Source organism: Alligator sinensis, unplaced genomic scaffold, assembly GCF_000455745.1.
Source record: "Alligator sinensis unplaced genomic scaffold, ASM45574v1 scaffold374_1, whole genome shotgun sequence".
Classification (NCBI taxonomy): Eukaryota; Metazoa; Chordata; order Crocodylia; family Alligatoridae; genus Alligator; species Alligator sinensis.
In genome coordinates this window covers 847602-860595 of record NW_005842383.1, presented here as the reverse complement: position 1 = coordinate 860595, position 12994 = coordinate 847602, and the positions used below count along the sequence as shown (strand labels likewise).

The window sequence follows — 12994 nt, the reverse complement described above, 5'->3', positions numbered from 1 at the left end:
TCACCATCCACAGCCCCATTCCGTGTCTGATCATGGCTCCGGGACCAGCCGCTGCTCCCCCCCGCTTTGGGATGGCCACCACTCCGGTTTCAAAAAAACAGAATTTTCAAATTTCCGGCAGGTGCTCGGTCCCAAGCAGGCCAGATTTACAAGGTTATGCTGCAATCAGTTTCAATGAGAAACCAGCTTCAACTATAGTGCATTACCCTTAAACACGTTCCCATTTTTGCAAGCACTAGTTTAATTTGGTAAGAATTTTTTTGCAAACCAACATTTTTTCCCTTGTATACAGTTGAAGATAAACTCCTTTGAGCAGGAATTATACCTTTCTTTGTTGCTCTTAGGTACTTGTAGTGGTCAAGTCATACATTGACTCAAAACCTAATTTCTTACAGGAACATGTTGACTTAATAGTGACTCATTTAAGAAGCTATTTAAAACTTAATGAAATAACATTTTCATGCATCTGAAATCTACCACATAAGTATCTGAATGTGTTAGAAATCCATGGGACTCCTAACTATAAGAGTAACTTGAGTAGTCTGAAGTAATTGGGAATTTGACTTCAGTAAAGTAGAATCTTAAATGTCACACACTTAAATAGGTTTAGATACTCATTAAGAAATTACAGAAAAGTTGATACTGCAACTATTTGTGTTTTCTGGGGGAGTGAGGGTGGGAAAGGGATTTTTTGTTTTACTAATCCAACTCAATAGTGATAAATTATGGCTCCACAAAGGCACAGTCTCTTTCAAATTCCTGTAAGATATTTGCTTTTATGCTCTTTAACACTAAAATCAGTTAAAAAGGTATGTTCTGCGTAAAGGCATCTTCAGCGCCACCTGGAGTCCTGTCACCTCTCAGCTGTAACACTAGTGGCTCATAAATCACCTGGAATGCCTTCGATGTTACGGGAGATCATACTTAGCCACTACTGGGAAGCAACAGAGAACAGTTAGACTCAGAAATTCTGTGGCTCTTCACAAGGCTCCACCATCCCCATCCCCTGCTCCCACCACACCTGATGCTCCAGGCAATGTTGACTGCTGCTAAGGTTCGTTGTTAGCTTGACCCGAAGGCTTGTATCTACAGCCCGGGTCTAAGTGGCTGCTTGCCCCATTCTGCCCTGCACAGGTCCCAAGACAGCTACCTCTTCTTCAGGTTTCCTCCTTGTCACCCTTGTGGGGCTGGGGTCTTCCCTCTCTTCTCCACTCCCCTCTGGGAGAGTAAAGGTCCCCTTTGCGTTCCTCTTCTTCTAGGTCCCCGGAGTGGTTCCCTTCACCCTCTGGATTCAGACTCACTGGTCGCTCAGACTTCTTCGCTGACTATTGCTCCTGGTTGAAATTCGCCTAGTACGTAGCAAGGTCAGAGCTTAGCCTGGGTTCTTCTGTAAGATCTCCTTCGTTTGCTTGCTCCCTCTTCTCCTCACCTTCTCTCTGCTACCTTACTTCTCCCACCCCCTTGGCATTCCTTCGGCGTCCTTTAAATATCCCTCCTTTCAGCTGGGTCCTGCATGGCACTTCCCTATTAACTGCTTGCTTGACCCAGCTGTTCCCCTTTAGCTTGCTGGTGTGGTTCTTCTTTCTTTCTCTTTGTTCTTTTTCCACGCTGGTCTCTTCTTTCCCTGTTTGATTTCTGGCGGCTGGGTCTGCCACGGCAGCCTTTGATCTGCCGCGGCCCCAGCCGGCGTCTCCATTCACCCGGAGCATCACGTTGGGTTTGCTGTAGTTCCTCCAGTTCCCCAGCTTAAGTCTCCTTTCCCTAGTTCTCCCTGTTTCTGCTTGTGGCAGCGTGCTTCGTGCACCCTGTCACATTCTGCATATTTCAATGGCAGTAACACTATAGAAAGCCAAACTAAATGTGTGACAAAACAGACTAAAGAAGCTGTTATAAGTTTCATTCTTATTTATCAGTTACTGGCAGCAATAAAAATTAATGTGAGCCACTGTTTGCAGCTTTCTTTTGAACCAAAAATATTAAGTAAAAGCTACTGCAGGCAAACCCCTGACACTTCCCTAATAAAAGATTATCTTTTTCTATGAGAAACTGCTTTCATGGCGATTGGAAGATTGTCTTTTTGCCGGGAGGGAGGTGGGGGAAGCGGCTGCTACAGTTATTTGCTAGGACCAAGAACACAGTCATACCAGTGCTGGTATACAAAAAGAAACAATACTTTTGGCTTCACATAGAAGATATACAACCAGTGTCTCTTTGCGTGTTGACAGACGTGGGAAACCCACCTCTGCCAAGAAAACAACCTTAACTGGAAGACGAGAAGTACATCAGTTTGACCCAGCTCGCCTAATGTCTGTATAGATCGAGCACTTCATCAGGGCTTTTTGGTGCTTTTAGCCAATAGCTGATTGAATCTCCCAATCTATACAGAGTTAGGCCAGGTAGGTCAAACTAACACAATGCCTCTTCTAGGCATGTGCTGTGCTCAGTGCAGGGATGCGCTGAGCTAAAAGTACTGGGTTTTTTTATGGTTTTTTTCCATGCCTGTAAGCAGCCTTTGTGATTCCCTATGAAAGAAGAGAAATGAGTACACTGTTTCAAGGTGGTGACCTTCAGTATGTTTTCCTTGGGACTAGAGGGCAAAGAATAAATTAGTGGGAGTGTGTCTTTATTGCCATCTGCTGGCTTACCTATGTCAAATCTGTAATTGACAAGTTTCAATTAAGAAAAAGGACATTTTAATTTTTGCCTATAGTTTGCTCACTGTAATGCCTAAAAAAAAAAAAATGTATTAATCTGTGACTACATTTTAAATGCAAAACCAATATTAGAAGTCATTTTAATTATGAAAATTACATTAGAGTCAGAATATAGATTGTATTATTTACACATTTTTATTCTGTACATTATTAAAGAAGGAGAGAGAATGCAAACAGTACTCAAATATGAGCAGCCAATCAAAACTTTGCCAGGGACTGCTAATTTTCTCTCCAAAATTGCTAGTCTTCCTTTTACAAAAGAGTACTGGGGCCAAGTTAAACCATTTCCCCAATACTTATGCCAAGTCTAAGTCTCGACCTTTTTGTGGAGAGGGAATTGGGGGAGGAGGGTAGGATGGAAATGACACAAAGCAGCATAGTGCACTGCACATAGTCCACTGCCACACAGTCAGCTGACACTTTTCAATTTGTCATGCAACACTAAGGTGAGAACAGTGGTAAATGAGTGCAACCCAGGACGACTTTTGCAGTTTGTGCACATCTATATCCCTCTCTAAAAATCAAATTTTCGTAGGCCCAGCTATTAGCACTCTGAGTTCATCCCAAGTCTCCCCCTCCAGATCATGCAGAGGTTAGGAATACTGAGGAAGGAGAGTACTCACTCCCAGGAAAGTGAAGGCAAAACATTTCCTCACAACTTTCTTCAGAAATACAGTCTTGAAAGGAGATGGTTTCTAACAAATATCCAGAGAATAGCTAGCTCTTCACTCATCCTCTCTCCAAAACCTCTTTAAGAAAGAGGAAATCAATGGAACAGACTGAGGGATATATTTGAAAAGCTAATTACATTTTTGACAGATTAATCAAGATATTTTATAACTTGGGTCTTCCAAAAAATGTACCCATATTTGTTCCCCCCAAAAGAGAATTATACATCTTTTTACTGCCTCTTCTTCACTATTATAATGGCTCACAGGTACCTTTGAGGATAGTGCGTTACTGAAATACATTTTTGAAAGACTTACTGCACGTTTCTAGGTTTGGACCAGGCCATGCTCTGTGTTTCCTTCAAACCCAGCCGCAGACCATTCAGTGCACCGAATGCAGCCCCTAGTGAATCATAACAGCAGCAATTACTTCATACAGAAAAAAGCAAAATCATTCTTAGTCTTGTAAATCAGTGGTTCTCCACCATTCTAGACTTATGAAGGATACTGGGTGCAGTCCTCACGAGACCCAGGGCAACCCTTTGAAAATGCTAGCTCCTAGTTTCCACTTGTCTTCTGACTAGATAAATAATAGAGCAGTTCTTCTGTTGCAAAGAACTCAGAAAGACCACAACAGGTTGAAATGTTGTTAACATAAATATTTGAAACTTGTAGGTTTCTCTCGTGAATCATGTTTGCGCACCCAACAGTGCTAACATTGCGTGGTACCCTTTAATACCCTTGAAAGGATCTCAAGGCATCCCAGAATGCTGTAGCACCCTTGTTGAAAATGACCATTTTAAGCCTACAGATAGGAGTCAAGGAGTAACTTATGCCTGTGAATATACAGGCTTCAGGAAAGAAAACAATAATACAAGATTGTCCATTCAGTTTTTAATCCAAGTCTCAAATTCTTGGGTTTTCTTTAAAAGCAAATCAATCTTACACCTTGAAACAGAATAAACATGCCACTAACCTGTCATACAACAGCCTCCAATGGTGAAAAAGGCCAACTCAAACCTGCCCCGAGTTTTGTTAGCTCCTGTAGGTAAAATAAACTCATCTGTATCCTGAAACAACAGAAATTCCGTGTGTTAAAAATGGTATTCTTCAACTATGTATAATTTCAAATACAACTATAATTCTCTATATTGATTTACCAATGTGGAAGAGAAAGAATGAGCTGTCCATATGAATGAGATAAACATATTAAGAAAAAAACAAAACAAACAATCCCAAACACATGCAAAAAATGCCCAAGAAGTACAGTGGAGAAATCTTCCCAGTAATTTAGTCCATACACGTGGCTAATTCATGGTCTATGACAGCATTCAAATACAACAGGTTAGCTACATTTTTACATGAGATAAAAGACTTTAGGCATGTAAGCGTAAAAAATACTTTACTAACAAGCTCTTTAAAATTACTTAATTTGAAATAAAAAAGCCGTAGTCCATGCATATTCATTATTTGTTTAATGTATGTAGGGCTTTGAAGCAGATCTAAATTTTGCACTCATCTTCCTGTTCTCCAGCTGAAATGCTGCTGCATTCATCTTAGAACTCATTGAGGAAAATGTACACCAATGTAGTACTGGATTTATTGTTACCCCCTCCCCCCAACTTTGACAGTAACAACAAAGAATTCCCTAGTTCAGTACAAGTGACCTATTTTGAGGAAAATAGGCACAGAAATCTCAGTGGGTTGGCATCAAAACAAAGTCAGAATCTTGGGAAAGACTGGGAAAGTTTGTGTTCTTGTTTCTGTTTCTAAACTAATCTGCTGCACATCAATGGCAATCAACTGTAAAACCAAAAAGCGAGTGGGGATGGGTCAGCTACAGGATGTTAGTTATCTCAACTGGACACTACAATAAACAATCCCTAGCATGGGGGAACAAAGCGAGATTCTAGGGCACCTTTTTATTAGCAGTTCCTACTAAAATAACTAAGGAACAAAAGAAGTAAAACATTTTTATATTTTATTCTGTCATTTATGTAACTATGCCAAATATATTCCCTTTAGGTCAATCCGTGTTTTACAACTCTCTGTTTTAGAGGGGTCTGTTTTTAGTCCGTCTTGGATCTTCCTTGGTAATAACTTGTATTATTGATGGCAAGGGTTTCTTCAAGATGGCTACATGTTTGCTTCTTTGTTTTTAGAAAGCAGTTTGGTTCTGGACAACAACAGTTCTATTCTTTTTTTAAATGTTGTACCTGATCAAATGATTTTCTTTTGTTAAAATGGTTTGACATCTAGCAAAGCAATAGCTCTTTGCATATAACTCAGAGTGATTCTAGCAAACTCCTCCTCTGCCAATGTTAGATTAGGACACTGGCCAACAATTAACATAATCCCAAACTGGGTAGTTGTAACTGCTATTCAATGTCTTATTGTGGCAACTGTCGATCCTCCTGGATCATTGTGCATGAGCGCCACCCAGACCTTCAATACATATGCCTTGGCAGGAATTTTTTGGAGGAATGGAGGCTGCCTAGATCATCCATCCTCCCTTTAAGCCACTGAGACAGAATCCAAAGACCAGACTGAGTCCAGATGTTTAGTGCCTCCATGGCTGTAGTTATAAGTGGGAACTGAACCCAGGTCTCCTGTGTGGTTCTGCCATTGAACCACAGGGGACTCCACATCTTATTGTAAAAAAATAATTATACAGCTACTCCTCGCTTAATACTGCAGTTACATTCTTAAAAAATGCGACTTAAAGCTAAACAATGTTAAGTGAATCCAATTACGTCGCAGTAGTTACCTACTAGCAGGCGGTGGCCAAACAACGTTGGAACCAAACACGTTGGACCTGAAACAAGTATGTTCTTTAATAGATCAGCAATGTAATTACGAAACAACGTTAACCAGAATGATGTTAAGTGAGGAGTACCTGTAATAGCTTTCAGGAAAAGTATCTTGTTTTATTCAAAGATAATCGTGTTTTAGAAGGCTAGAAATTTTATAGTAGTCTTCAATCAGCATGAACAGACTAAAAACATATTTGCATGTTTAAATAAGAAGCAAAGGCATTCATTTTTTCTTAACAGCTGCTTAGAAATAAATAGCAATATTGTCTCACACTATTTCCCAAGTAAATGTCAAAACAAAGTGCTAAATTAAATTACTCTTAGATCATTGTCCAAATACTAGATGCTAATGAGTTCTGGCTCCAGAAAACCTACCTGTAATCTGATACTAGGTCTGACCTATAGCTCTTATATTATAAAGTTACATGAAAAAGATGTTGACTGGCACCGAACTGCAAGTCAGTGGTTCTATTAAAAAACAGGGCTCAAACAGCACCACATTTGGCATTCAAATCTTGCAGGATAAGTGCCAAGATTTAAAAACAAAAACAAAAATAGAGAAGAGGATGAGGAGCATAAAACCCAGCAGCAAGTCATGGAGATGAATGGCCATGCTACATTTAAAGGAAAGAGAAAATCAACTCTTACTTAAGAATTTACAAATTAGTTACATGCCAAATCCTTAGACTCTTATATTTTGAAGTGATTTATTATTGCAATTGATCTGCAAACATCAAATAGCCAAAGCAGGAAAACATTAAGATACAAAATATACATGGTTCTGTTAGCATTTAGTGTTAGAAAGAAGGATTTTATAACTGTTTTGTTATGTTATTCATTTATGTAATTCACAGATAACCAATGCAGGTAATTTTAATTAATATGTTTAAAACAAACAAGTATTTCAGGATTAACAGTCTCCATATTTCTTAAATTCTGGTTCTTCACTGTTACAACAACAGAACACACTAATGCAAGAAGAAAGACTATGAAGAAGCTAATGAACAGATATGAAACTCGGAAATATCCCTTATGTGTTACTATTGCTAAGAATATAATTCTTGAATCTTTTACTGTAATACCTCACAGAAAAACAATCACATACCAGCAGTAGGTATAATGAAAATTATATCAGAGCTAAGATGCATTCAGAACTTTTCAATAAAGGTTAAAAAAAATAAGGGTGTTAATATAGTACAACTGAGTCCAGAGATGGTTTGTGACCGACTTAGTTAACAGTGAGCTGTCAAATTAAGAACAAACCATGCTAACTACCACAGCAGGTTTTATTCCAAAGGAAACATCTTCAGTCAACTGAAGCTCACCAGTAGCTCCCTGTAACTGAACAGAAGCTGTGTCCACTGAAATAAAAGCCACATCAAACAGCTGGGCTACCTCTTCATTTTTCAGTGTTTAACAGCGCTTTTGTTTCTATGTAATGGTGTCAATACTGTGATTTCTTCACATTGCTGTCTTTGATTACTTCTCTCATTAAATACCTATAATAATATTAGTTTTTAAATATTTAAAGAAAAGTAGGGATGTGCAAAATGGCTGCGTTTTGATTCAGTTTTGGCCATTTCGGAGGACAGCGATTCGTTTCAGTGTTTCAGATCACTGTCCTGTTTCATTCTGACCAAATTGGTGTCAAGTGGGCTGCAAGGGAAGCTTTGCATAGCCCTATCCAGTTGGGTGGGGCTTGGGGTCCCAGTGGGGAGCAGGATGGGCCGTGGGTGGCTTGTCTAGGGGAGGGCCGCTGCCCTCTGTGCAGGCAAGGAGACCCCCATACGGATCTGTTGATCCCATGTCATGTCGTGGGGCAGGGAAGCAGTGCAGAGCAATGAGCAAGCCTGCTGGTTCCTGATGCACGACTCAGCTCTGTACAGAGCAGAGATCTGTGCCAGGGGTCTCTTCACTGCCGCTTCCCACCCTGTGCTGCCCCGGCAATGTGGGGCTGCGCGGGGCAGGCAGCAGCGAAGAGACCCTGGCATGGATCTCTGCTTCCTGTGGAGCCAGGTCATGCGGCAGGGATTCCCCAGCCCCTGGTTCAATTCCCCAGCTCTCTGATCATCCCCCCCCCAGCTCTTCCCAGGGGGTCACAGGCCCCCCGATCTGTCCACAGGATTTCAGTAGGCTGCCACTGCAGGCTGAGGCCAGTGGCAGCACTGCACTCTTCCCGGCGCTCGGCAAAGGCTGTGCCGAGCGGCTGCTGCTAGCCCCAGCCTGCAGTGGCAGCCTACTGAAATCCTGTGCACAGATCGGGGGGCCTGTGACCCCCTGGGAAGAGCTGGGGGGGGGATGATCAGAGAGCTGTGGCATTGAACCGGGAGCTAGATGTCAATATCAGAGTAGTGTGTCCCCCGCTTCTTAGTTTTTGCTTCCCTGCAAGCCCAGCTCCAAAACTGTGAAATTCTCCAAAACGTTTCAGAGCCATCCAATTTGATTTGGATTCAGTGTTTCAAATGCTGAAACAGCCTAAAACACCTCCGAAACAAAATGGCTGCCAAAATTTCACGCAGCCCTAAAGAAAAGGTGACATTTTATGTCAAGATATAGGTTAGTTCCTGTATGCTCATGACACTATCCAGGTTTATTGGAAATTATTAGGAACTCTGTGCACATCTCAACCAATGGTTGAAGGCCAACCAATGAGTTAACAAATAAGAGAGAGACTATGAAATTTGTCATAAAAACTTTTCACGTCAAACAGTTTTTCAATTTGCTTCTGGCAAAAGAGTATGAATTTGAAAAGTCTGGTGCCCACTGATCCTGACATTAACTATAAAAGCTTCCTCTAGAATTTCCACATAAGAAAATTGGCTACCTTAGATCCGGTTTATATGGTGGGAGAGGGGGATATTGTGGACAAATCCATTTGTTATTTATGTCACATGCAAATGAGAACCTTTCTACTAGATCCACTTTGCAGATTATTTTTAGTGGGCCTATGTTGTAAGAATTTCTTATGAGTCTTATTCTTAGTACCTGTGGTCTCTCCTTAAGTTAAGGATATGTTCTAGTTCTTTATTTGGTATCTTAAGTTGATGTTTTGTCTATGCTACTTTGTACCCTAATATTTCCCCCAAACTTAAGAAACACTTATTTCTTAAGTGGATAGAGGCAATTAGTCATGCAAGTCCACAGTTAGGCAGCAGGGCAGGGTGGCACCTTTATAGACTGACTCATTCAGAGAGGCACAACCTTTTAGTAGGCTACAAAAGTTCATTCAAAGCATCTGACAAAGTAGAGTGCAGCTTACTAAATAAAGGTTGTGTGTCTCTGAATGAATCAGTCTTTAAGGCAGTGGTTCTCAGCCCAGGTGCCCCAAATGCCAGGAGGTACAAGGAGATAAGCACAGGCTCCAGCTGGTCTTTGCCACTTCTCTTTGGTCCCACACCCCTCCCCAATGCCTTGCTCCTCTACCAGGAGGAAAGCACTATAATAAAATTAGACTTTAAAATGGGGTGGAACTTGAAGGGGAACAGAATGGAGTCAATCGCCATTATGTGTAAGCGAGCCGGTCACATACACAGCTTAAGCTGTGAGGAAGGGGGTCGGACTCGATGATCTGGGGGTTGGACTCGATGATCTGGGGGTCGGACTCGATGATCTATTGAGGTCCCTTCCAACCCTAACATCTATGAATCTATGTGCAAAAGCATCACAAAGGATGTATCCTCATTGGGGGATCCAGTATTGACTTGGCAGAGGGAATGATTTGGGAATCAAAGTCCTTTTGCCAACCTGTACCTATCATCTACCCTCTCTCTGAAAATAGGACTACTCCTTTCAGGTACTGTGAAGTGATTTTTTTTTTTTTTTTTAAGAACTACAATAATACCTCCTGATCTCAGCTAATAGGGCAAAACTCAGGTACACAGTTCCTCAGTTTCATAGACATTATGGCTGGAAGATCATCGAGTCCAGCCCCCTGCCCCAGGGGCAGGAAGTCAGCTGGGGTCACAGAATCCCAGCAAGATAAACACCCAATTGACTCTTAAAGGAGTCCAGAGTAGGTGCTTGCACCACCTCTGGCGGTAGTCCATTTCAGTTTCACAGCAATTTCTCTTCAGGTAAATTTCAAAGCCCTTACATTTCTCCTGATTTAATTTAATTGCTGATATTAATAAAGACAAAGACAGCTCTACCATAAGACTGTAAGGTCTGCATGTAATTGGCAAGTACTCATAAAGCAATTTTATCACTATCACCTACCTAAAATTACCATATGTATGAAATGAACATTAAGTCATTTAACAATATAATTGTTTCTTACCTGTATTAGATACTTGGGGTCCACATTTAAATAAGGAGACAATGGGCTCATTCCAGTCACTGCAGCAAGGGGAAGAAAAGAACACTTTGTAAATATTAGCAGAAAAGGGCAAAGATGGTTCGGAATGCAAGTAATGATAATTCTCACAGCAGTTTTATTTAAAATCATTTTATAGCTAATGAATCCTAAATACCATTTATAATAATAATACAATAATAACCCCACTTACATACATCTAGATGGTATATTATTTTCATTGTCACCATACATCACAATCAAGGGATTGGTTGTTAAGAAAACTGACATCGATTCCCTAGTCTCACTGATTTATGTGTCCTTAACACTATTTAACTTCTATGCCTCCATTTCTACATCTGTGAAATGGGAGGATGAGTCTTTTATCTTTTCTGTAAACCACTTTTGGTATATTATTCAGTTTATAAATCAACCCCACACTTCCAGATTCAGTTTTAGAAAAACGGTTTTCTTTCCTGAAGATAGTCAGCAACTTCTGATTAAAGTCCTTGAACTGCTTTTACCCCTTTAAAATCCCACAAAAGAATTCTTCTACAACGCCCCACAAAAAAAAAAACCTCAAGGAAAGGACACAAAGGATTAAATGCACTAAAATTCTGAAATAATAAAAAAGCATCCTCTGTACCAAAGATAATTTTGCTCAAGGCTTAGGTCTTTGGCCTAAAAATTTGTTGTCCATACATATTAGGGCAATCACATGCACATACAAATTGGGGAATAACTTAGTAGGCTGCAGTACTACAGAAGTGGATCTGGGGGTTATAGTAGACCATAAGCTAAATGAGTAAAAAGTGTGCTCTTGCTGCAAATAAAGCCAAGAGCATGCTGGGCTGTATGAATAAGTGCTGCCTGCAAAGAAGTGATTTTTCCACTCTATTCAGTACTGGTGAGGCCTGATTTAAAATACTGCATCAGTCTTTGGGCACTGCACTTCAAGAAAGATGAGGAAAAAATCAGAAAGCCCAGAGAAGAGAAACACAATGAATGAAATGTTTAAGAAACATTATGTGCAAGTAAGGTTGAAAAATAGGATTATTTAGTCTGGAAAAGAGAAGATTGTAGGCTGGGATTTAGTAAATCTTCAAGTATGTGAAGGATGGCTAAAGGAGTATGGTGATAAAGCAGCGCTGCCTAACCTTTTTGCCCCAGGGGCTGGATGGGCAGTGCCAGGCCCCTCTGTAGGCCAAATCTGGCTGATGGGCCTATCTGGCTGTGGCAGGGTGTGCACAGTCCAACCTTGATCTGATCACCTGAGGTGGGGGCAGGCAGGGTAGAGCAGCCCTAATCCAGACATGTCGTGAAGAAAGGAGGGGGAGGATCAGCACCGATCAAAACATCTGGGTTGTGGGGGAAGCAGTCTGGGCTAATCTGGATGCAGAGGAGGCAGGCCTTGCCCTGATCCTGTAGGCAACGGCCTGGGGGAGCCTGAATCCAGCCATGCAGAGCTTCCACTGCTCCCAAGTTTTCCAACCCATGAGGATCCCCCCACAGGCTGGATGCTATGTCTCTGCGGGTCAGAGGGTGAACACCCCTGTGTAGCCACATGGGACAGGACCAGAAGAAACTGACTTAAATGGCAAAAAATGAAATTTAAGTTGCTTATGAGGGACAGCTTTCTAACTATGCGGTTGGTTGAGAACTAGGACAGGCAACCTAGAGAAGCTCTAAAGTTTCCCTCCTTGGAAGTTCTTAAGAGCAGGTAAGGGTGGTCTGAAATGATTTTAGTCTAGGATGATTCTGATTAAATGACTTCCAGGGGTCTCTTCCAGCTCAATTTTTCTATGATTTTAAGAAAAATATTTCTGAGTCAATAGAAATTGCTCACAGCCTTACACACATAACCTATCTAATGCCAGATGTGAAGCGCAGTTCAGGATTCAGGCTTTACATGACACAGAGCTAAAACCTTGGACCCAAGCATCCTTGGTCAAGGCTCGCAAGCCCTAATTCCCCAAGAGATGCAGGGAAGGAGCTGTGCGGGAGGGGCAAACTGGGAATTGTTTTCTTTGTGGAAAACGCTGGTTCTGTTGAATCTGAAGCTTTTTCCTCTTGGTTTTGACCAACCTCCCATGAATGCAAAGCAGGGTCCCGCAAACCCCCGGCCCTCGCCTCCATACCATGCAGCTGCTGGTCTGGGTGCCTCCTTTTGATGTGCAGCTCGTAGCACTGGAGGGCTCAGCCGTTCGGGCACAAACTGAGCCCTCCCCGTCCAAGCCCCTTCCTCAGCCCAAGCTGCTGCTCTGCTTTCTGCGTCCTGCCTCGCTCCCCCCCCGACCGTTCCTCAGCTCCCGGCCGGGACACGGAGGGTTAACGCCGCCCCCCCAGCGTCACCTCCCCCGCGCCTTCCCTGGGGACATAAGACCCACCCCGCCCTCCCCACGGCTTCATCCCTGAAGCGGGAGGAGGCCCTTGCCCGGGGGGCACTTACGGGGCACGCCGGCCAGGTCCGCGTGCGAGTAGCCCGGGCCCCCGGCCCCGAAGAGGCTA

At 42.1% G+C, this 12994-nt stretch overlaps 1 protein-coding gene across 1 annotated transcript in view; it reads right to left on the bottom strand.

Moving 5' to 3' along the window:
• The window catches only part of LOC102377904 (mitochondrial import inner membrane translocase subunit Tim23), a 36856-nt gene that overhangs the window by 20036 nt on the left and 3826 nt on the right, over positions 1–12994 (bottom strand). The window contains exons 2-5 of the mRNA XM_014522647.2: positions 12936–12991; positions 10472–10530; positions 4359–4452; positions 3701–3785 (exon numbers count right to left, since the gene is read on the bottom strand). Of these exons, the coding sequence (XP_014378133.1) occupies positions 3701–3785; positions 4359–4452; positions 10472–10530; positions 12936–12991 (294 nt within the window). The remainder of the gene's footprint in view (positions 1–3700; positions 3786–4358; positions 4453–10471; positions 10531–12935; positions 12992–12994) is intronic.